This window comes from Ascochyta rabiei, chromosome 22 (genome assembly GCF_004011695.2).
Source record: "Ascochyta rabiei chromosome 22, complete sequence".
In the NCBI taxonomy this organism is placed as follows: domain Eukaryota; kingdom Fungi; phylum Ascomycota; class Dothideomycetes; order Pleosporales; family Didymellaceae; genus Ascochyta; species Ascochyta rabiei.
In genome coordinates, this window is record NC_082426.1 from 386,591 (window position 1) to 407,018 (window position 20,428).

At 55.0% G+C, this 20,428-nt stretch overlaps 10 protein-coding genes across 11 annotated transcripts, besides 5 other annotated features; 6 read left to right on the plus strand and 4 right to left on the minus strand.

Annotated features, from left to right (window-relative positions):
- Nucleotides 1-258: 258 nt before the first annotated feature.
- Nucleotides 259-311: a tandem repeat.
- Nucleotides 312-665: 354 nt separating this feature from the next.
- Nucleotides 666-697: a tandem repeat.
- A 416-nt stretch (nt 698-1,113) lies between these two features.
- Nucleotides 1,114-2,697, minus strand: EKO05_0011338 (uncharacterized protein; the record flags this gene model as incomplete). 2 transcript variants are annotated; one of them, XM_059637970.1, is made up of 5 exons in its annotated part: nt 1,114-1,137; nt 1,186-1,788; nt 1,859-2,002; nt 2,163-2,503; nt 2,556-2,697. In XM_059637970.1, 5 exons carry the CDS (start codon nt 2,695-2,697, stop codon nt 1,114-1,116), a joined length of 1,254 nt encoding a protein of 417 aa, XP_059493953.1. The 2 variants fall into 2 exon arrangements, with proteins under 2 accessions (XP_059493953.1, XP_038792527.1); XM_038944279.1 differs by lacking the exon at nt 1,859-2,002.
- A 1,652-nt stretch (nt 2,698-4,349) lies between these two features.
- Nucleotides 4,350-4,381: a tandem repeat.
- Nucleotides 4,382-5,305: 924 nt separating this feature from the next.
- Nucleotides 5,306-6,354, minus strand: EKO05_0011339 (2,4-dienoyl-CoA reductase ((2E)-enoyl-CoA-producing); the record flags this gene model as incomplete). The annotated part of the gene is made up of 3 exons (XM_038944419.1): nt 5,306-5,421; nt 5,480-5,988; nt 6,041-6,354. 3 exons carry the CDS (start codon nt 6,352-6,354, stop codon nt 5,306-5,308), a joined length of 939 nt encoding a protein of 312 aa, XP_038792528.1.
- Nucleotides 6,355-6,903: 549 nt separating this feature from the next.
- On the plus strand, nt 6,904-7,519 carry EKO05_0011340 (uncharacterized protein; the record flags this gene model as incomplete). Its single annotated transcript, XM_038944482.1, has 2 exons — nt 6,904-6,966; nt 7,085-7,519. 2 exons carry the CDS (start codon nt 6,904-6,906, stop codon nt 7,517-7,519), a joined length of 498 nt encoding a protein of 165 aa, XP_038792529.1.
- Nucleotides 7,520-8,096: 577 nt separating this feature from the next.
- EKO05_0011341 (Zn finger-containing GTPase- Activating Protein for ARF) lies at nt 8,097-9,605 on the plus strand (the record flags this gene model as incomplete). The annotated part of the gene is made up of 4 exons (XM_059637971.1): nt 8,097-8,138; nt 8,268-8,336; nt 8,426-9,181; nt 9,228-9,605. The coding sequence occupies 4 exons, from the start codon at nt 8,097-8,099 to the stop codon at nt 9,603-9,605; spliced, it is 1,245 nt and encodes a 414-aa protein (XP_059493954.1).
- Nucleotides 9,606-10,832: 1,227 nt separating this feature from the next.
- On the plus strand, nt 10,833-12,065 carry EKO05_0011342 (uncharacterized protein; the record flags this gene model as incomplete). Its single annotated transcript, XM_038947534.1, has 1 exon — nt 10,833-12,065. One exon carries the CDS (start codon nt 10,833-10,835, stop codon nt 12,063-12,065), a length of 1,233 nt encoding a protein of 410 aa, XP_038792531.1.
- A 300-nt stretch (nt 12,066-12,365) lies between these two features.
- Nucleotides 12,366-13,427, plus strand: EKO05_0011343 (Mitochondrial GTPase 1; the record flags this gene model as incomplete). The annotated part of the gene is made up of 1 exon (XM_038947535.1): nt 12,366-13,427. One exon carries the CDS (start codon nt 12,366-12,368, stop codon nt 13,425-13,427), a length of 1,062 nt encoding a protein of 353 aa, XP_038792532.1.
- A 290-nt stretch (nt 13,428-13,717) lies between these two features.
- Nucleotides 13,718-13,787: a tandem repeat.
- A 161-nt stretch (nt 13,788-13,948) lies between these two features.
- Nucleotides 13,949-14,328, minus strand: EKO05_0011344 (Pre-mRNA-splicing factor ini1; the record flags this gene model as incomplete). The annotated part of the gene is made up of 2 exons (XM_038944350.1): nt 13,949-14,258; nt 14,312-14,328. 2 exons carry the CDS (start codon nt 14,326-14,328, stop codon nt 13,949-13,951), a joined length of 327 nt encoding a protein of 108 aa, XP_038792533.1.
- Nucleotides 14,329-14,815: 487 nt separating this feature from the next.
- EKO05_0011345 (uncharacterized protein) lies at nt 14,816-15,828 on the plus strand (the record flags this gene model as incomplete). Its single annotated transcript, XM_038944455.1, has 3 exons — nt 14,816-15,217; nt 15,272-15,340; nt 15,394-15,828. 3 exons carry the CDS (start codon nt 14,816-14,818, stop codon nt 15,826-15,828), a joined length of 906 nt encoding a protein of 301 aa, XP_038792535.1.
- Nucleotides 15,829-15,836: 8 nt separating this feature from the next.
- EKO05_0011346 (uncharacterized protein) lies at nt 15,837-16,840 on the minus strand (the record flags this gene model as incomplete). The annotated part of the gene is made up of 2 exons (XM_038944480.1): nt 15,837-16,111; nt 16,171-16,840. The coding sequence occupies 2 exons, from the start codon at nt 16,838-16,840 to the stop codon at nt 15,837-15,839; spliced, it is 945 nt and encodes a 314-aa protein (XP_038792536.1).
- Nucleotides 16,841-17,026: 186 nt separating this feature from the next.
- Nucleotides 17,027-17,052: a tandem repeat.
- Nucleotides 17,053-17,654: 602 nt separating this feature from the next.
- Nucleotides 17,655-19,133, plus strand: EKO05_0011347 (uncharacterized protein; the record flags this gene model as incomplete). The annotated part of the gene is made up of 7 exons (XM_038944327.1): nt 17,655-17,786; nt 17,890-17,997; nt 18,121-18,242; nt 18,294-18,364; nt 18,414-18,673; nt 18,754-18,805; nt 18,856-19,133. 7 exons carry the CDS (start codon nt 17,655-17,657, stop codon nt 19,131-19,133), a joined length of 1,023 nt encoding a protein of 340 aa, XP_038792537.1.
- Between the last annotated feature and the right edge of the window lie 1,295 nt (nt 19,134-20,428).

The window sequence follows — 20,428 nt, forward strand, 5'->3', positions numbered from 1 at the left end:
GGTGAGATTGTGCAGACGACCGTCAGTATTACAGCCCCGCTGGCGAGAGAAGACTGAGTGGCCCTCAGGCAATTGGAATCCCTCAGACATGCTTTGCACAGACATCATTTGATTACTCAACAGAACATAGTGCGCAGAATGGTATGCCGAACGGTATACAGAATGGTATGGACACTGGGTTGAAGAAGAGCTTGGAGACAGACTTGAAGAGCGGCTCGGAGAATGGGTGAGAAATATGGCGCCAGCACATCACTCGCTTTCTTGCTTCACTTGTTTACTTACTCGTTTCTTCTTCTTCTTCTTCTTCTCCTCCCCCCCACCGACAATTTCGCTTCACCAAATTCCACAAGCCAAAACGATCTCACGTCTCATGGTCATTCAATCGTGCGCGCATCATCATCTGCGCAAGAGGAACGCAGGCAGATGAGTGGTCGAGTCTACATGCGCAAATACAATTTTTATACCGATCCATGGCGAGCGAACATCAAAACTCATATGGCCTTGGGCGATCTTCACCATCTGTAGAAATGAAAAGCGAGAGACCTCAAGCATAAAACCCGGGGCGTGTGGTGGGTGTGTAGGGGCCGGTGTGAGCGTCATGTCAGCGCCACAACCGCGAACTTCTCATCCATCGCAACAATGGCTAAGCAAAGACGTAGGGATGCTTGATTTGATCTGGTTTGATGTGACTTGATTTCCGAGTAGGCCCCCGCGCGGCACCTCAGCTCTGCGGAGCGCTACCGTGCCTAAATACTAGTATCGAGACCCTAGTCCTATCGTGCCGCCTGCCCATACCGCGACTCGGCTCTGACAGCGACCATGTGTATTCCAGTCCGAGTCTCATGATCGGACGATAGTATCCTTTGTATGTACCTAGCAGCGGGATGCAGCCGTGAGGCAATAAATATGTTTAATGTACAAGGTGTTGCCATTAATGGTCAATAACCGGGTCGAAGCGAAATTCCGAAAATGCTGTCAAGTGCTTGAAGAGCCGCGCCGAACGCCCGATGCTGGAAATGGATAATTCTGTACAATTGCAAACAGATGTTGTGGTAATATTGTTTTGGTTTCGTGAGATTGTGTCCAACTATCATATCGAAAAGGTTCGAATGCTCAGTGTGGATCAGGATTCCTCACCTAAGAAGAATCAGCATTGAAGTATGCTCGAACGGGAAGCTTGCTTACATTGAGTTGTCGCCCGTAATCGCGGCTGTCGTCGATACTTCCTACACTCTCACGGCTGCTGTTCCCAAATGTCGGGTGATACATCAAAACCGTCTCGGGATTCAATCGGGAGTCGATCATCAACGGCTGACTGTGTCTGCGTTGCGATCCGGATATCGGGCTGATGGATTCGTTATCGTGCCGGCTACCAGCAGAGCTAAGGTTTGTAGCAATCGGCGGTGGGTAGTGAGGATCGGTTGCGACAGTCCGTCCTCCAAGAAGGCCGGCCTTGCTCATGGTGCTCGTATTGCGTGTGATGCCTGCCTGATGCTCCTGCTCCGCTCGCTGTTGCTTCTTTCTTCTCCAAAGGAGAAAGAAAATGCCACCAACGATGGCTGCAATAGCTGCGACACCTCCAACAACCCCTCCGACTATAGCGCCCGTATTGTTTGAGCCTTTTCTGGTGGGTTGGACTTGCGGCGCATTCTGCGTGGGTTGGTAGACTACGGTTCGCGTAACGACGGCACCACTTTCAGTGACAACCACAAGGTTCGTGGATGGTTCGGCGGCGGAAGAAGTGGCAACAGTTGCCAGGGTTGAAGATGGCTTGTTGTTGGTTGTCGGCTATGTATTGCGTTAGTAGTTGTTGGCTGGTAAGAGCATCAAGGGTAAGTCAAGAAACGGGACTAAATACAGGAGTTGTAGAAGCAGGGGCAGCAGAAGTCTGAGATCGAGTAGGCGTCACAATAACAGTCGACGCTTCTTCTACGACAGTCTGTGTAATTGTCACGGGAGGCCGACCACGACTTGTGGGTCTTTGACTTGGCGAAGCCGAAGGCTGCCTACATGTCAAATGTTGTCCGTAATCGGAGACATTGCTGAAACAAAAAGGCCGTCTCTTCAAAGACGGGGAAAAACAAGAGCGTAAACTGACAAGAAGGGTTGAACAGGGGGCAATGTTAAGGAGTAGCGATAGAATGAAACATAGAGGTACTAACAGTAATCGCATTTGATGACGGTGGGGAGTCCGTCGACGAGGGAACCGGCGTCGCACTACTCACTTCTGTCGCGTCTGTTGAAGATGGCTGTGAGCCTCCTCCTGCGGTACCAGAAGGCTGGCCAGAAAGCTTGATGTAGATGTAAAGGTCTGCATCCTTGTCTCCGCATTTTTCGTCTGGATAACCAGGGCAGTCCTTTTGGCAGCTAGTGATGTCGGTTGTAGTGGAGGGAATGTAGTTTGAGCACCAACAGTTTGTGAACTGGATAACGGCGAAGGCATAAGTACCCGCGCTGTTGCAGTGGTCTGAACATTTCCCGTTCGATTGGTAGGTCCAAAAGACTGGCGCAACTTCGTTAGCAGGACGACTGTCAGGGCGGGTCTATGTACATACAAGCATCGTCTGTTGCGGTGTTCTGCGACGAGCAATACGACTGTGTGAATCCAGTGCCTTGTGCTGTCACCAACGCGCTGAACAAGAGAGTAACAAGCGCAACAAGCATGTTTGGTAGAGTCGCGCTGGGCGTGAGGATCATGGCTACAATGTGTGGATCTAGTGGAGCAAAGTGGCTGGAGAGTGAGCTCTATCAAATGACTGTGGGTCCTTGGGTGGTTCCTCGTCGGCGTTGTGTACGGCCGATGGTGAATGAAGGTGCGTGGCAAAATGCTTCACCACGACGCGATGAAGGCCGAAGATAGCGATTGAACGCCTCCGGTATCGTGCGCGGACGTTGTGTGGGTTTGGTGAGAGCAATGATGCTCGACGAAGGACGAGCGGGGTTGGCCAAGAGCGGATGTCGCTGTGTGGTGGTGCAGTTTTGTTGCGGTAGACGTTGCCGATTCGATCGATGGATCGAATGATGCTAAACAAGGAGAAAAGAAACTGTTCACTCAGGCCGTGGTCAGCATGGCTGCCGTTGACACAGTTGCCTGACGAAGAGGCCAAACAGAGTGCAATTGGGGGCGGGAAAAGAATGCGCGAGCGGGTTTTGAGAAAGCAAGCTGGGGCTCTGGCGTCGATCGGCCTGCAGCCAAGGAGGGACTAACCTTGCAGATGAAGGTCGTGCACTAGCTCCTTTGCTGGAATCCGCCACTGCCGGTCCTCTTGGAAAGAATTGGTGAACAAGCACACACACAGAAGCAGTGCGCCAGTAATGGGTGGCTGTGTAATGGCTAGGATTCGCGTCCTGTGAGTCGCTGAAGGATTGGTCGCCGTAGTAATTCAGTAGATGCAGCCGCGACCTCAAAGGTCATGACGTACCAGATAGCTCCTCGGCAACTCGAGAAACGATCCCTGGTATACTGGAGCACAGCTGCCCTGTGATTTGCAAACAGCTTTGCGGAAGAGTGCCCTGTTTTGTCGTCGTAGTCGTTCTCCCGCAATCAAGCAGGGCACCCACGGAAGGAAGTCCGAAGCTATTGTGGACGCTGAAATGGGACAAAGCGTCCTGGAAACGTGAACCACTAGAATGAGGGTGTGGCCGTCGCTTGGCCAAAAGCGTGAAAGAAAAAGACTGGAGAGAGAGCGAGTGAAAGCGAGTGAAAGCGAGTGTGTGGGCTGGGAAAAGCTGGTGAGCAAGAGCAAGGAGAGGTTGGGTGCAGGGCGCGGGTGTTTTGTTGTTTGAGTCGTGGGTGGACGGTACCTATCGAGCGCTGATCACCTGGCTGCACGCGCATATTTAGCAGCGGACGCGGGCGCGGGCGCGGGCGTATTCAGGATCAAGGATGCACGAAAGGATTCAAACGCCACCCACACTGGAGCCGGTTATCTTCATGTGGGGGAGCTGTTGCAGACGTCCATCAGAGCTGCAGCGATAGGGAGGCATGTGTCTGTTGCATGTATGCGAGCTTGTCAGGTGCGCTACACGAGCGGGTATGGGAACACGAGGGACACTCTCCTCCCTCATATTCGGTGCACCTGCGGCTTGTGCACGACGCGCAAGAGATCGCAATTCCGCCCGTGTGTGATGCCGGCTGTTTGAAACGTCGAAGCCTCAGAGTGCTTACACGAATCACAGCGCGGCAGCAGCAAGACAACATAACATCACAGCAACGCGCCCTCGAGTGGAAGCTGCACACCACGCCCAATCGGTACACACACCCTGTCGCAGAGCATGATGCTCTGCTCTCCATGCGGATGCGAGTGTGTCTGACCAACCAATCCCTCTGTTCTTCCTGCCCCTCCCATACACACACACACACACACACACACACACCACAGGAAACAGCTTTGACGGGGCATCAAGCTCTGCGCGCCCGTTGCTACCCAAGCCTCACTCGGAAGACAGGACGGAAAGCCTTGGCTTCTATTCACGAACGTCGAATACAGAACACGCTATCCACTGGAGGGCGCGCTACATGACGCAACTGTGGGCTTGCTGACCCGATGTTCAAAGAACGCGTCTCCACTCTCCAATAGTAGGATCGACAGGGGAAGGTCTGTGCTTAGAGACGACGGTTGGGCAGAGCTTGCGAGCTTGCGAGCTTGCGAGATGACGATCCTCTGACAAAAAAGCTGCGTTGGCACCGCTACTGTGAGAATACGCGAACTGTGACCGCGAATGAGTGGGTGGGTGGAAGCGCTCCAGCGGGATGTGTTGTTGATCTACGTGAGATCAAAAGCTTGGGTCCTGATGACTTGCGCAAGGGTAGCAAGACTGCCTGCCCACTCTCCTGCGCAACTAAGCGCCTGCAGACATCGAAACCACTGTCATCTCCAAGGTGTGCATTAGCGAGAGTTGATGTTTGTAGAGCTCGTAACAAACGTAATTGACCTTCCGTCCAACAATCAACAGAAGAGTTCGGCGTTGTACCTGAGTGAGTCGCCGGCCTGCTTATAGAAAACTGTCACTGGCAACGCACCACCGTTGTGATGGCCCTTGGACTAAAAGCTCGGTCCCAACAAGGCGCCCATAAGAAGTGGACCTTTCATCTTGCTGGTAGCGATCATGCTTGTGCCGCGTGGGGATTTCGGGATGCTTTGGTAGATCCTGCTGACCCCGAGTGGCTGATATTGTCTGCACATCACGATTTGCAATCTCAAAGTCAGTAGATCTACTGGACCAGAAGCGGGAGCCGCCGCGGAGTATTGGGTGTTGTTGATGCAAAAGTTCCAAGCGCATCGAAACTGCGGGTGGTACATAGCTACAACTTCGACTTCTTCCCACCAGCAACGCCCGATACAACATCGCCCGAGAGCAAGAAATCTGGATATTCGAACCCGTTCGCAAACCCTGCTGTGTGCCACTGACCGCCATCGACTGGGAATACATGTCAGCATATCGCGACCGCAGGAAATCATAGAGTTGAGTGACTTACCGACCAAGGTCTCTCCGTTCACATAGTTGCCAGCATCCGAGAAGAGGTATACTGTCGCATCAGCGATCTCCTTGACTGTGCCGTATCGACCAGATGGAATGCCCTTGGACGATCTTTCACGATGATCCTGTTTGGAAAGACGAGCCACACCCTCTGTGTCCGCAATGGGTCCTGGAGCGATGATGTTCGAGGTGATGCCCTTTGGTCCCTGTTCAATTGCCACAGACATTGCCATAGCGTCTACACCAGCTTTCGCGACGGAAACATGGCTCTGTAGCGGTGTACCAGAGTAGTGCAGGGTTGCGCTGACGAAGATGATACGGCCGCCAGTGCCGTTGGGTGGAGGCGTATGGCCGTCCGTCTTGTGCTTGGCCGCAGATTCGACAAGGTAGGGCAATGTTGCCTTGACGGTATTATACGACCCCAGCACATCGATGTCGATGACAGACTTCATAGCGTTTGGTGAGATCTGGTCCATAGGCGCAAGGAAGTTTCCAGCAGCACCAGCACTATTGCATGTCAGTAGAGCTTATCAGTCTTGGTATTCGATCCAGAACTCACATCACAAAATCGATGCTACCCAGCTCCTTTGCACATCTGTCGGCAGCGGCTTCTAGCAACTCCGGTTTTCGCACGTCTATCGCGCCAATACCGATAACCTTGGCACCCTTTCGTGCTGTTGCAATGTCTTTGGCCATGTTCTCTGTTTTCTCTACGTTGCGACCGACTATGCAGGCGTTCGCACCGAGATGGACCATTGCGCGAACTTGAGCCGAGCATATCGATCCCGCTCCGCCGGTACAGAAGACAACCTTGTTTTCGAAGAGACCATCTTTCCAGACGTTACTCAGATATTGATAACGTTCGAGAGGCATTGTGAATGGTTTCCGAACGACCGGACACGCTCAGTGCTGCTGCGGGTTGGTGTTGATGTGCTACTCGGTAGGCGGCTGTAGGAAGTAATGGTACCACAGCCAACAGTTGGGTCGGTATTTTTATATAGCGGACTGGGCTTTCTTCGAGTCAAAGGTACGGCCGAGAATGTCGGTTGTAGAGGGAGGAGGTTGGAGTTGAGGTCGCGGAGCAAGCCGAGGTACAGCTGCTAAGCTTACTCTCTAGCAAAGAAATGTCGCATGGAAAGTACAGCCCCCAGGACTGGACCGCAGTCTAAGAAATTTTGGAATCATGGGCCATTGCAGGCTCCAAAGAAATGTGCTCCTGCAATGATAGAAAAAGAGTTCGAGGTGGACGTAGAACAACTTGCATGTGCTTCTCCATAACGAATTGGTTTGTTGGTCCAAGCTCCTGTAACCGCCGCAACTCCACCGTAATCAGCTTGAACATAACGTCACAGAGCTCTCGCTGGACCCCACGCAATCGATCACGAACACCACTGTATATACCACGATAGCGCTCTCGAGACTATGGCAGCACCGACCATCTCCGTTTGCAAGTTTGTAGGGACTGTCAGTTTAGGGCTCTTGACGGTATGTGACCGCCACCTCCCCTCAAAGTCGATGCTGTCTCCGGCCCCACCATCTTTGAGGCCGTTGTGCACTTCTGTACCACTCTGCCTTACTCCCAAGATACTAATACTCGATACAGGGCGTCTCAGCGACACTATCAACCATCACGCTCCCCTCTCTGCTTGCGTTGCCTACCGCTGTTGACGCCCGTACGACATCCACCTACGTATCGCACAAGTCGCAGAACATTACCTCGTATCTCCGTCACATTACAACCTTCACACTCTTCTCTGCATACCTACTCTCGCCTCGTCGACTCCGCCACCCATACCTCCTCTACACCTCGATATTCGCTTTCGCTTCTGGTCCGGCTATCGATTATGCTGTATCGTTCCGCGCAGGCACCAACGAACGAAGAGCAGCGCTGGATCTCGAAGCACAGGGTGATGATGTCAATGGCGAGCAAGTGAGGCAGGCTGTTGAGAGGAAGAAGCTCACGGAGAGCGTAAAGGCAGTCTTCACAGGAGCTGCTTTTGCCATGCAGATTGTAGGAATCTGGGGAGACGGCGCATAGACAACTACCAATGCGCAAACTGAAGCGATAGGCGCCGAGGAACAGAGTGGTATGACGTGCAACGTTCGTGTACTTGGTGGAACGGAGTATATATGTAATCTCTAGCGTGACTCGCTCCTCTTTCTATAGCTGCTTTGTAGTCTTAAATTAGCGATCTTGCGTGAATTCAACTCTGACGCATAAGTCAAGCTGACAGTTATGAAATTCGACATACGCAGCACATGTCCCAAATCGTTCCAAACCTCCAATGCTAACCACCTCGTCTGGCCTTATGAGCGTGCAAATTCGGGAGTCGCCCTTCTCCCAGAGACAACAAGTACTGTAAACCGCGAAATCATCTTGTATTTGCTCTATCGTGACTCGAGAATCGTTGAATGGGTGCAAGTCAAGATCCTTGCCCTTGCTGGGATGAGGCTCTACTGCGGCGCCAACGCCACAGTTACGTGGGCCCTGAATCCCGACTGTTATGGACCCTCCCTTCGTACCCCAACATCCACGCCTTGGCTCCCTATTATAACTTGATAACCACCTCTATTTGTTCGCCTTCAGTCACAGACTGTGACTGTAACCCCTCATCATGAGCAAAATGTGGGAGGTAGACCCGGAGACGCGGAGCAAGGTATGTTACGGTGTATCTACGTAGTGGGGCTGTCTAGGGGTGAACTCGAGAGCGGATGGCACAGATGGCACAGGAGCGCACTGTCTCAGGCGCAGGGAGAGTTTACGTGCTGACCGTTTAATCACACAGTTGCTGGAAATTCAGAAGACAAACGACAACAACAAGTGCGTCGACTGCAATGCGCCGAGTCCACAATGGGTACGCAACCACCAACCCTCCTGGGGTCCCTTCCATCACGTACCACGCGACCATACGTCCAGCACTATATACTGATATGACGGTATCAGGCCTCGCCCAAGCTTGGAATCTTCATGTGTCTGTCTTGCTCTGGTGTTCACCGCGGCCTTGGTGTCCACATCTCCTTCATTCGCAGCATAACCATGGACGCCTTCAAGGGCGCTGAGCTTGCGCGCATGGCTGCCGGTGGCAACAAACCTTTCCAAGACTTCTTCAACGCGCACCCGTCGAACACGAAAGACAACAGAACGTTTGAGGCTTCGTCCATACAAGAGCGGTACGATTCGGAGGCTGGCGACGAGTGGAAGGAGAGGTTGAGTTGCAAGGTCGAGGACAGGGAGTTTGACAAGAGCAATCTACCCAAACGACTGCCGAAGAAGGAGAACGCTAGCACTGGTGGCCCGTTGAGCGGTCACGCCAGCGCAGCTGGGAGTAGAAGTCAAACACCACTCGGCAAGACACGCAGTAACGACTCCGGATTCCAACGCTCTGGATCGCCAGCTATTGGCACCAATGCCATGTCATCACAGAAGTCGAAGAACGAGGCTTATTTCTCGCGTATGGGAGCCGAGAACGCAAACAGGAGAGACGACGTAGCGCCTAACCAGGGTGGAAAATACGCCGGGTTTGGCAGCGAGCCGGAAGCTTGGAAGAACAACGACGAGCCAGGTGCGCCGCCTGAGATCGCCGACTTTCAGAAAGATCCTGTTGCAGCACTCACAAAGGGCTTCGGTTGGCTAGGCGCGAGTGTGAGTAAGGTGGGCAAGACCGGATATGAGGGCTGGGTCAAGCCCGGCATGCAGAAGGTAAGACGCCTCCAGAGCGTAAAGGCAGTAGTTGACGTTGTCCTAGCTTGCCGAAGCAGATATTGCCTCTCAGGCCCAGAAGACCGCTGGCTTGATGGGCCAGACCATCCAGGCCTCCGCCGCAAACGCTGGCACTGCGTTTAACCGCCTCGTTGAGGGCGAATCCTCAGGTACTACACGTCGTGGCGTCGAGCCAGCGAAGAAAGACTTCTGGGACGATTTTGGTGCGGCGCCCAAGGGCCCCAGCAGCGACAAGCGAGACTTCTGGGATGAGTTTGCGGGCGCTGGTGAAGCCAGGACAGATGCTACAACTGGCTTAGGGCAGAAACCAAAGCCGTCAGGCATTGGCACCAGCGCAATGAAGAAGAGCAGTGCTTCAGGGCCAGCAGCTGGTAAGAAAGACGACAAGTGGGAGGACTGGTAGATGCAGGAGTACTTCTCTTCGGTAAGGAGTTGGCGGTTCTGGAAGCATCCTGGAGTTGGCTGAACACTGCGAGCTTGCATGTGCAAAGGCAAGCTGATTAGGCGGGTATTGTATCGATATTATGTTCGCTTCATACTGTCCACACTGCCAACTATATTCAGGCATTTGTTGTTCTGGGTTCCGGCCTCATTGCCGTGGACTACTTATGACAAGAGCGCCAGGCGGTACTAATAACAGCTGGATCTACGTAGATCACCACTTGCCGCCCCCAAACTCACACACCGGTGCAACACAATCATCTCACCTTTGTGGTAGGTAACGCTCCCATGTCGTCAAGCGCGTCTGCGCGCCAGGCAGAGTTGCTTCCCACCCAACCGATTCGAAGATGATCTCAGTGTTGAGCAATCAAGCTTCGCACTTTACGCCTGCAAGTCATCATTCCCAGTGGTTTCCCTATTTGCCTTCTCTGTAGTCGACATCGTCTGTCCCATGTTGGACTGCCACCGGTGCCATTTACCAAGCCTGCGCCTGCCTCTCATCCGCAGTTCCCATCTGAGATGCCACTGCCCAACATATCGAGAAGCAACATACCTAGTCAGCACCTCGCCTTCCCTCGCAGCGGGTCGAGCTAGTGCGCGAGGGCCACGGCTGTTTGTTTATAAGTTCGACCTCTATCTCAACATCTTATCTCTTCTTCATCACACTGCGAGCAGCTTTTTGGCCAGGCAAGTAATTCCTGCCCCATCTCATTAAATCCTGACTTCAACGGTCTGGCACATCACATCCTCTTCAGTCTGCCAAGGCTCATATACTCAGTCGCAGCCTATCCTTTCACATACTGACCTCTTGCAGCACGATTTAGACATCAACGCAAGCTACCATTCGATACGTCCAATCGGTGGTACCAACCTGTACGTTGCCTTCTGTACATCTTGGCTCCACATCTACACCAAGTCAGCGATGAGTCCGGCGCACACCGATGCCCTTTTCACACGCATCCTCATCTTCGGGTATACACATTGACATTCCACAGTACTCGAACAACACGCTCCACTAGCCGACAGAGTTGCACCTCGAGTCCTCAGATCATGTATGTGTCTGCTTCGCTCTCACCTTCTACCCCATCCACACATGCCCATGAATATACCTTGACCTTTTCCACTCTGCTTTCACAGGCCTGCCTCCTCTATTTGCAGCAAGTCTAACCCTGCATGTAGATCGTTCAAAATGACGAGAACGTTCCTGTCCGTCGCGAGTGCGGTACTCCTCCTCGCCTCTGTGGTGAACGGTGTGAACGTCACACGTGTCGATGCGAAGGCGGACGCACAAATCCATCTGTACCCGTTCAACACTTTCGATTGCACCGAAGGTCCTGTGGGAAGCCCGCTTGAGCTCAAACAAGGTGAATGTGTCAATTTTCATGCCGCGCACAGCGTCAAGCCAATGCTTCGCTCTGATCACCAAGACTGGATCAACGAAGTCAATGAGCTACGAACGAACTGCAAGCTGGAGACTTTCCGAGTTCCTGGCTGCCCCGATTCCGGCAAGATGGATCAGTATCTGTACGGCCGCAGCGGTGACATGCCCGAGAATTTTGGCCGTTGCCTTGTCGGTGACCACTCCAGTGACGACGATTCCTTTTCCTCAGCCAAGTTTGTCTGCGGTAAGCTCGAGAATCCCGAGCTTCTCTGCACAAGCATCATCGAACACACGTCATGGTCTATGGACCCAACAGGCAGCCCAAGCTCTTCAGTTATTACCGCAACTTATACCGGCAGTCTCTCCGCCACAGGTCGTTTTGCTCGGATCATCAAGCCAACACACATCGGGCAAGGCAAACCGACACTCGAGCCACGCTTCAAAACCGACCAGGAGACCAAGAGCGTATGGATGCTCCACCCCTGGAGTAAGTCGATGGTCTGTTACCTTTGCTATCCGGAGAAGAAAGGCGATTATAGCAAAATCGAGTGCCGCTACGGCAAGGACTTTCCCGCCCAGTGTGGAGGCAATCCCGTCGGCGGGGATGGCGAAGTCAGGACACCTATGACCACGACGACGGCTACAACAACCGCCACAACAACTACGCACACGACCAGTACCAAGCTGACTGTATTCTCTATGAGTGGCCGCGATGACGATGACGCTTCGATGTCAGACTCGGAGTCTGACTTTACGGACATGGACCTCGACATGTCGCAGAAGAGGTCATGGCACACGCCCGTCAAGTTTGGTCACCCCTTTGTCCAGGGGCAGCATGTGTGCGCAGATGCCGAGTGGGAGAAGCGTGGCCGGCCCGAAAGCTACATCAAAATCCAGCACTGCCATATTTGCGACCACAAGGACCGAGGTGATTCGCAGTGGATCGGTCTTCCCGAGACCGCCGTCGATACTGTATCAAAGACAACGACGACAACCAACACGATTCGACACACGCTCTCTCGCCGACACGACCAATTGTGACTCATGTAGACGGGTGTTGGGGGGCGTCAGGATGGCGAGTGAGTATTGCTCGAGATGGAAATGGTGAAAGATTTGTCGGCCGTGGGAGAATCAGTTGATGGCTCTTGATATCACAGTATGAGTTTCCTGGCAGCAGCGTTAGTGCAGATAGCTTACCCGAACATGATTGCTGGGCCCAAGGCCAAAACACTGTTGCTGTTCAGGGCACGAGTCAGGACGTGCCAAGCCTAGCTCCCAGGCTGACTCGAGGCCAAAATCAAGTCCCACTCCCACGTCCAGTCCACCAACGTTCCTCCTCCGATGTCCTTCATCGCTCGCCATGCCTTCCCACCCATCCCGTCGCTTCCGCGCTCGTACTTTCTGGGTCACCACAAATCCGGGCTCTCTAAGATGAAGCAGCTGCTCACGTCCATCGACCTTGTGATTGAATGTCGAGACTACCGGGTGCCGCTCACCTCGCGCAACCCGCTCTTCGAGAAGGCGCTTGAGGGTAAAGAGCGCATCATTGTCTACACGAAACGAGACTTGGGCGGCGGGCCGCGCGAGCAGAAGAACGAGCAGCTGATCTGCGGGTGGCATAAAGGGAACACGGTCTTGTTTGTGCGCAATGGCGAGGAAGAGAAGGAGAGCAGGAAGGCAACGGGCAAGGTGCTCGAAGTACTCCGGGAGCACGCCGAGAAGCGGTGGAAGCTGGTCGGGCACCGAGTCATGGTCGTGGGCATGCCCAATGTTGGCAAATCCACGCTCCTCAATGCTCTCCGCGGCCTTGGACTGGGCAAGGGCAAAGTCGCTCGAACGGGCGCACAACCGGGCGTGACGCGCAAGGTTGGGAGCGGGGTGAAGATCATACCGTCGGAAGACGACGTGTCTCAGGGGAAAGGCGAGCGCGGCGTAGGCGGCGGCGTTTACCTGCTGGACACGCCCGGTGTCTTCATCCCGTACGTGCCCGACGCCGAAGCGATGATGAAACTGGCTCTCTGCGGCAGCGTCAAGGACACCATCATCCCGCCCGTCATGCTGGCCGATTACCTGCTCTTCCACATGAATCTCGTCGACGCCAGGCTGTACGCTGAATACGCGCCGGGCCCGACCAACGACATTGTGGAGCTGCTGGAGCTGATGGCGCGCAAGACGGGCAGGCTGGGCAAAGGCGGCAAGGTCGACCATGAAGCGACGAGTCTGTGGATGATGCAGAAGTGGCGGCGGGGCGAGCTGGGCCGCTTTGGCTTGGACAAGATCGATGAGGAGTCGCTGATCAAGGCTAGGCAGGATGAAGAGGGGGCTACGCCGAGTATGAACCAGGCGCGCAAGGTGGAGCGGGAGAGGCGGCGGGCGAGGAACATGGCGAGAGGCGAGAATTGAGGCCAATACGCTGTGCGTCGACGAGGTAGCACGTGTCCTCGGCCGTGGATTGTACATGAAGAGAGACTGCGGTCACCGCCATGCGAGAACAAGGATGGTTGTGCGATATGAATTGTAGTCTATCTGACTCCCTGCTACCTTCCACCTCGTCTGTGGGGAGAGGCGCTGACGCTGCGCTAGGATTTGCGCCATAGTGTTGGAGTGAACCATGTCTTGCTTTTCTAAAATCGACCACGTGCTCCTAAGACGCCTGAACACCTAGCTGTGAGTGTCTTTGCCCGAGCTTCTCATCTGCTTCCTTCTGCTTCTGCTTCTGCTTCTGCTTCTGCTTCTGCTTCTGCTTCTGCTTCTGCTTCTGCTCTTGGTATCCTGTGAGGTCCAACATTCGGCTGCCTGTCTCGAGCTCATTTCCGCGTCTGGTGTGTCTGTGCGGCGGTGCAGGTCAGCCCAGGCGTGCCACTCGGCGCAGAGCCCGCAATCTAGGGCAACGGATGAGGACTGCCTTGGCTCCACGATCTCCGCTAGTGGTTCCTGAAATTCTTCTTCTGGTAGAACAGATCGGTCCTCGAACTGCCGAGATTGATAATCTTAGGACAGCCATCCCGGTCCTTCTCCAGGCGCGTACACTCGAAGCAGTAGAAGGCGTCTGAGATGCCCTCGCCGCCGCAGACGACGCATTTGTTCTGGTAGTTGCCAAAGGAGCACTCGTCGCAGATGCGCGCGAGGGTGGTGGGGCGCACGTACGAGTCGCAGACGGGGCATTTGCCGTCGCACTTGTCGCAGAGGCGGCCGATGGAGATGCCGGATTGCTTGCGGCACATTACGAGATCGCTGGGGGTGGGTTAGCCCTGTGGACTGCAAGAGAGTGGCGGGGGGTTGCTTACGGATGATGGCGCGACATGGTGGTGCTCTGAGCGGGGGGTCCTGGGTGCTTGAAGAGCAGGGCTGTGAGGTCGGCACCGCTGTTGCGCAGGTCGTGAGGCAGAAGGGGGTGTTAAGCGGGTGTTGGGCAGGTGTTGGGCGGGTGTTGGCCAGGTGTTGGGCGGGTGTTGGGCAGGTGTTGGGCGGGTGTTGGGCAGGTGTTGGGCGGGTGTTGGGCGGGTGTTGGCCAGGTGTTGGGCGGGTGTTGGCCAGGTGTTGGGCGGGTGTTGGCCAGGTGTTGGGCGGGTGTTGGCCAGGTGTTGGGCGCCCGTGTTGTGGCTGTCGAGGCAAGGGAGCTGGCCGACATGAAGGATGAAGGTTGCGGACTCCCTAGCGCGCTTCTCCAGCGAACCCCTGCCCCGTGCGGAAGCTTCGAGTCGCTGCCACGGACGCGTCGAGCCTCCACCAAGTCACGTTCCGCGCCAGCCGACTCTCGCACAGGACGAGCCGCGAATCCACACACAGCCATGAGTGGCCCGATCGCGTCGGCCGTCGTGCTGCCAGCGCCGGACGAAGCACCGCTGCCGCCAGCCTCGCCGTCCAACACGCTCAAGAGACGGCAGTCGTCTGTCACCGAAGACAGGGTGAAGCGGATCCGGGCCAGCGGCGACCATGCGGCCGACGAGAGCACCCCGGCTGCACCGCGGCGGCGAGAACGAGGGAGAGAGCGCCGCCTGTTTGGTGCCGTCCTGGGCGCGTTGTCACAGGCGCCCACAACTGCAGGCCAGAAGCGCCGGGCGGAGATGGAGAAGAGGCAGCAGGCCCGGCGGAGACAGGAGGACGAAGAGGCCGAGCTGCAAAAGGCCGAGCGCTTGGCAAGGCGCAGCGCCCAGAGATGGAAGGAGCAGAAGCACTTCGAGAGACAGGCGGTAGGTCGCACGCTGACAGTGGCACCGGCTGGCCAGGGGTTGACGTGATTACAGATGAGAGTCCGCCACGACAACATGCTGCAGCTGGCCCACTTCCTCTGCACCAACGCGGAACCGCGACTGGTAAGGCGGGCACGGCTGCGCACAAGGCCTGGCTTACGCTGACTGCCCAACAGCACTACAGGCCCTGGGAGACGAGCGCGGAGGAGCAAGACCGAATCGACGCCCAGATCGCCGACGCTCGACACGTCATCCAGCGTGAGCGCGACGAGTACGAAGACCGCCAAGAAGAGGAAAGGCGGAGGGAGCAACGGACGGCGGTAGACCAAGACGCGATCCATGGCGGGGCTGCTCCCCCGAGCACGACGAACTACAACACAGACGCTGGCCGGTCACATCTCAGTCGCAATCGGGCCACAGCCGCCAGAGAGGATCTCGAGATCAAGGACGACCAGGGAGCGCGCGCTGCAGACCGTGCAGTCGAAGCTCAACACGCAGAAGAACGCGCCATGGACACCCGGTCGCTCGAGGCCGAAGCCAACGCTGACGATCCCAGCAAGGAGGCCGACGAAGAAGTCGTGGAAGCCGCCGAAGACACCGTCATCTATTAAACACTCCCTCATGTACGACCATCCTTCAGCGCCTTTGCAACTTCGACATAGGATCCAGATTCAATGTCCTCCAAGATACCCTTCTCTCTGATCTCCCATCCAAGCTCCTCCCTAGCCTTGCGGTTGCTGGCCCGATTCTCAACCGTCAGGAACCCTGCAAGGAACGCGCCCACCTTGGGCACTGCTTCGTCGTACGTCTTGGGGAGACAAGGCACGCCGATAGCCTTGCAGATGGTCTCTGCAAGCTGGGCCTGCGTTACCTTGTTCTGCGCAGTCGCATTGTCTGCCCCATCAATTAGCTCCTCTGTGAACCATTGCTGTAAACCAGATGACTGCACTTACACATTTCTCCCGCCCCTCCCTTCTCAGCAACAAGCAGATACAATCTCACAGCATCATCAACATGTACAGCTGTCGTGCGCTTTGCTCCCCCGTCCACCTTCATCCCAGCACCAGCCTGGTTCCACATACCCATGAACAGCTTCACTCCGCTGCCCCCCCGTCCGTACACGTAGGGCGCTAGGCGAATGTGGCAGACTCGCACACCCATACCCACATACCTCTTCGTCGGCTCTTCGCGATCCAGATGCAGCCAATGATCCACTGGCCACTTTGGACTCGTCTCGTCTGTCTCCCTGCCCTCTGGATCCGCTGCCGCGCTCAGACTGCCGCCCGTGAGCAGCAACGGCTTACCACTGCCCTCTAGACCCTGGGCGAGGGCATCATTGGCAGCATCGTTGACGCGGAAGCGCTCTTCCTTTGAAATGGAGTAGTCACTGGCAAGGGAGTCGGCGATGGAGATGACCACATCTGCTCTGGACGCCTCGCGGGTGAGGACATCGAGAGTGCTGAGGTCGCCGCGGATGGGAACAGCGCCGAGCGAGGAGAGCTTTGCGTCGCTCTCTGGCGTGCGTGACAGCGCCGTGATGGTGTAGCCTGATGCTGCGGCGTGCGAGATTAGCGTCGAGCCGATGTAGCCGCTGCCACCGGTTATGAATAGGGATTGGGACATGGCGGGTGGATGTATGGAGTGGTCTAAAACAAGGTAGAGGGATTCGATACACTTGAAGCTCGTTTTCCAGCGGGGTGGTCACGTCTCTGGCTTTATATACTGAAGGTATTCCCCGTCTCACAAATCTCACCCTCCTCGATGCACAGTATTTCCAACACGGGCTTAGCGGTTTTAGCCACTTCCCCGTCTCTCTCCTTCTCTCTCTCTCTCTCCACCGCCCACGTCTAGTGCGAACCTACCGTGAACTGGTGTTCACCAGGGAGGCCCCAAGCACCACAATCAAGTACTCGCGTTTCCAGCCCAAGCCGTCAAAGACCCCTACTCTTCACTTCTCAAGCTCTATAGTCACACGTTTGTACGGTCCACGTTCGTCCCATGCACGTCAGCTGCGGGAGGGGGAGCTGAGTGGTGTCACTCTGCACATGCGTGGAGAAGGCTGTACAAGAAGGATCGCTGTGTAAACACTATAGACGGTTATGGGACATGACGAGAAGATGAGCATCCCGATACGACAAGTAGAGTAAACCATAATGTGCAAGAACAAACCAGACCGCGTTTGTAAACATTGCTCTTGAAGCAAAGACCGCGAATGCGTCGTGCAATCCAATGCTGATGATCGCCCCTCGTCCCCACACCTCGGCACCGAGGCCTCACTCGCGACTCTCCATGGCACTCCAGCAAGCACCGCCAAGTCGTCTGTCACGACTCGACACCGCCAACACAACCTCCGTTCACCTGCAACGACCAGTCTAGTTGATCAGGCCTTGACGCTTTCGCTGCTGAGCCCCTCCGCCATCGTGCGAACCTCCACACCATGTCTGTCCAACCCATCCGCCCTACGGGAGATGAGCGTATACAGCACAAAACCGCCGTGCTGAGCGGACACACCTACCACTACCTGTACGCTGTCCCGGACTCGGGCAAGTGGACAGACACAATCTTCCTGGTAAGTACAGTTCCTCTCTGCCACAAGAATACTGAACCAGGCAGTAGCCATACTTGCGCTAGCATTACAACCGCTCGATCAGGGCTGACATTAGCATGTACAGATTCACGGATGGCCCGATCTATCAATGGGCTGGCGCTACCAGATTCCTCTCCTTGTCGATCTGGGATTGAGAGTCGTTGCGCCGGATATGATGGGATATGGTGGAACGGTGAGTCCTCACATTTCTACTTCTTGATCTGGGAGAAATACCTCATGGTCCCTACTGTGATCTCTTCCTCTTCCACGAGGCAGGCAGGTAGATCTAAGCGAAGGCTGCTAAGTACAATGATAGGACGCGCCGAAAGTTCCACCAAACCCCATCAGTCTCTACGGCCTGAAGAGAGCTTCCGACGACATCGCGGCGCTTGCGAAGGAAGTCGATGCTCCCAGAATCATCCTGGGTGGACATGATTGGTGAGACGGCTTCCTCTGTTTGCAACACAATGACTGACCCAGGAAAAAAAGGGGTGGTTTTGTCGTCTGGCGCGCAGCACAATGGTACCCGGACCTCGTGACCCATGTCTTCTCCGTGTGCAGTACGTCTCCTACTCTCCACCTCCCCGACCTTCGCTGAACAATCGACAGCGCCCTATACACCACCAAACGAGAAGTTCATCTCCACCGAGCAGCTAGTCAAAGGCCCACTCCCGCAATTTGCGTACCAGCTCCATCTTGCGTCTGGCGAAGTGGAGAAGAGCGTCAAGGATGAGCAGAGCATCCGTCAGTTCTTGAAGGGAATTTACGGCGCTAGGGGGCCGAATGGAGAGTTGGCATTTGATCCCGAGAAGGGCGTGATGGCAGAAAACCTGCCGAAGGTGGGAGAAAGCAAGTTATTACATGGCGAGGTAAGCAAAGTCACCAGACGACCCTCTATACTGGCTGCAGTGTCTTGTGCTGCAAAGAGGACGTGCTGATGATGGTATAGGTGCTCGAACACTACGTCAAGCAGTACTCACGACACGGCATTCATCCTACCCGTGAGTCTCATTCTCACATCACAGACCAAGAATCATCTAACGAGACTAAGTAAACTGGTACCGCCAGCGCCGGACCAACTGGGAAGAAGACCAAGGGCTACTCGACAAGAAGATTATCCAGCAGCCAGTTCTCTTCATCCAAGCGACGTACGACTCGGTGCTCAAGCCGGACATGTCCAAGAGCATGGACGCGCTGATCCCCAAGTTGACTCGCGGAGAAGTTGCAGCTACGCACTGGGCGTTGACTCAGAAGCCAGAGGATGTGAACGGTCTAATCAGCCAGTGGTTAGAGAAGGAGGGCCTAACAAAGTCAAAGAGCGTGTTATAAAATCACGCAAGAATGACGGGATAAGAGCATGGTGGCGCTGTAAGCTGCGGTCGGACAGCAAAGGGGGTAGATCCTGGCAGCGGGTACTCCCGTAAGCGGTCATGATGAGCGATATCGGGCCCAACACCAATCGAATGAAGCGGTGTGGTATATCTGCTTTGCTGTTCCTGATTGATGATTCACGAAAGACGCTTCGATGAGTGCCATCATGAGAGATCCACGTCTGGATCGTCTGTAGCGTTGTCAAACGCCTCAATAATCCACGTAGTGTGCGTGTACATGGTATTTTGGTGCGGTGATTGCAGCACACCCTACGTCAAGGGTAACGAGCTATTGATCCTTTGTCAACGCGACAGGGCTTAGGATACGCCGGATGCAGGTCCATCGGCGGGTGGTCGTCCCGCTGCCGTGGACAAGGACACGACCAGTGGAATACGCGTATTACAGCCTGTATCTCCCTGGTAGCCAGATGTCTGGGGGTTTGCCGGGGGGGTCGATTGGTGGATTAGTCAGTCGTTGTTGTGGATGTGAGCGGAAGCAGCTCTCCGAGGCTCGATACGGTAACGGAGGGAGCACTAGGATGGGGAGCCTTGTCTTCCACTGACCGCCTTCGCGTCGAAAAGTGCTTGTGATCGCGGGGACTTGGTCGCGAACTTCGCTGCGTTGGCATGGTATGAGTTGAGGAAGGTTACTCCTCACACCGCTGTGCTGAAAGTGGTGGCTGAGCGATAACCGGACGCCTTGTTCCGCACTTGACTTTGAACATGGACGGCCGTACCACCACTGTACTCATACAGAAGTAATTTCTTGACAGACTTCTTGTCGCTTGCTTCTCTGGGTAAATTATGCATTAGTTCAACCGCCTGCCGAGCCCGACAGCAGAATTTATCCCTAACAACTCAACGGCCACTTCGCCGCGCTGGTGTCAACGGTACCTTGGTGATGTGATGCTGCACATGGGATACGTGACGAAGCTTGCCGTGTCTTATCGCTCGTGCGTATGTTATTCGATTGTCTCTCGTTTGTATGTAACGACTGTTCATTTGGTGCAGCTGGCAACGTCAAAGAAAAGGTGGTGGACCCTGGCTTCAACGGTACCCCGTTCTTGGAACCGCAACTGTGTTCAGCCCTGCATCAATCCCCCAGGTCTTGCTTTCGTCATACCGTTCACGCATTTATACAACAGGATGTGCCAAGTTGACACAACCTAATCAGATATTCGATTTGGTAAGATACGTGCCTGGTGTCCAGGCTGCGAGGTGACGCGGCATCCTCGACGAGATGCCTTCTACCCA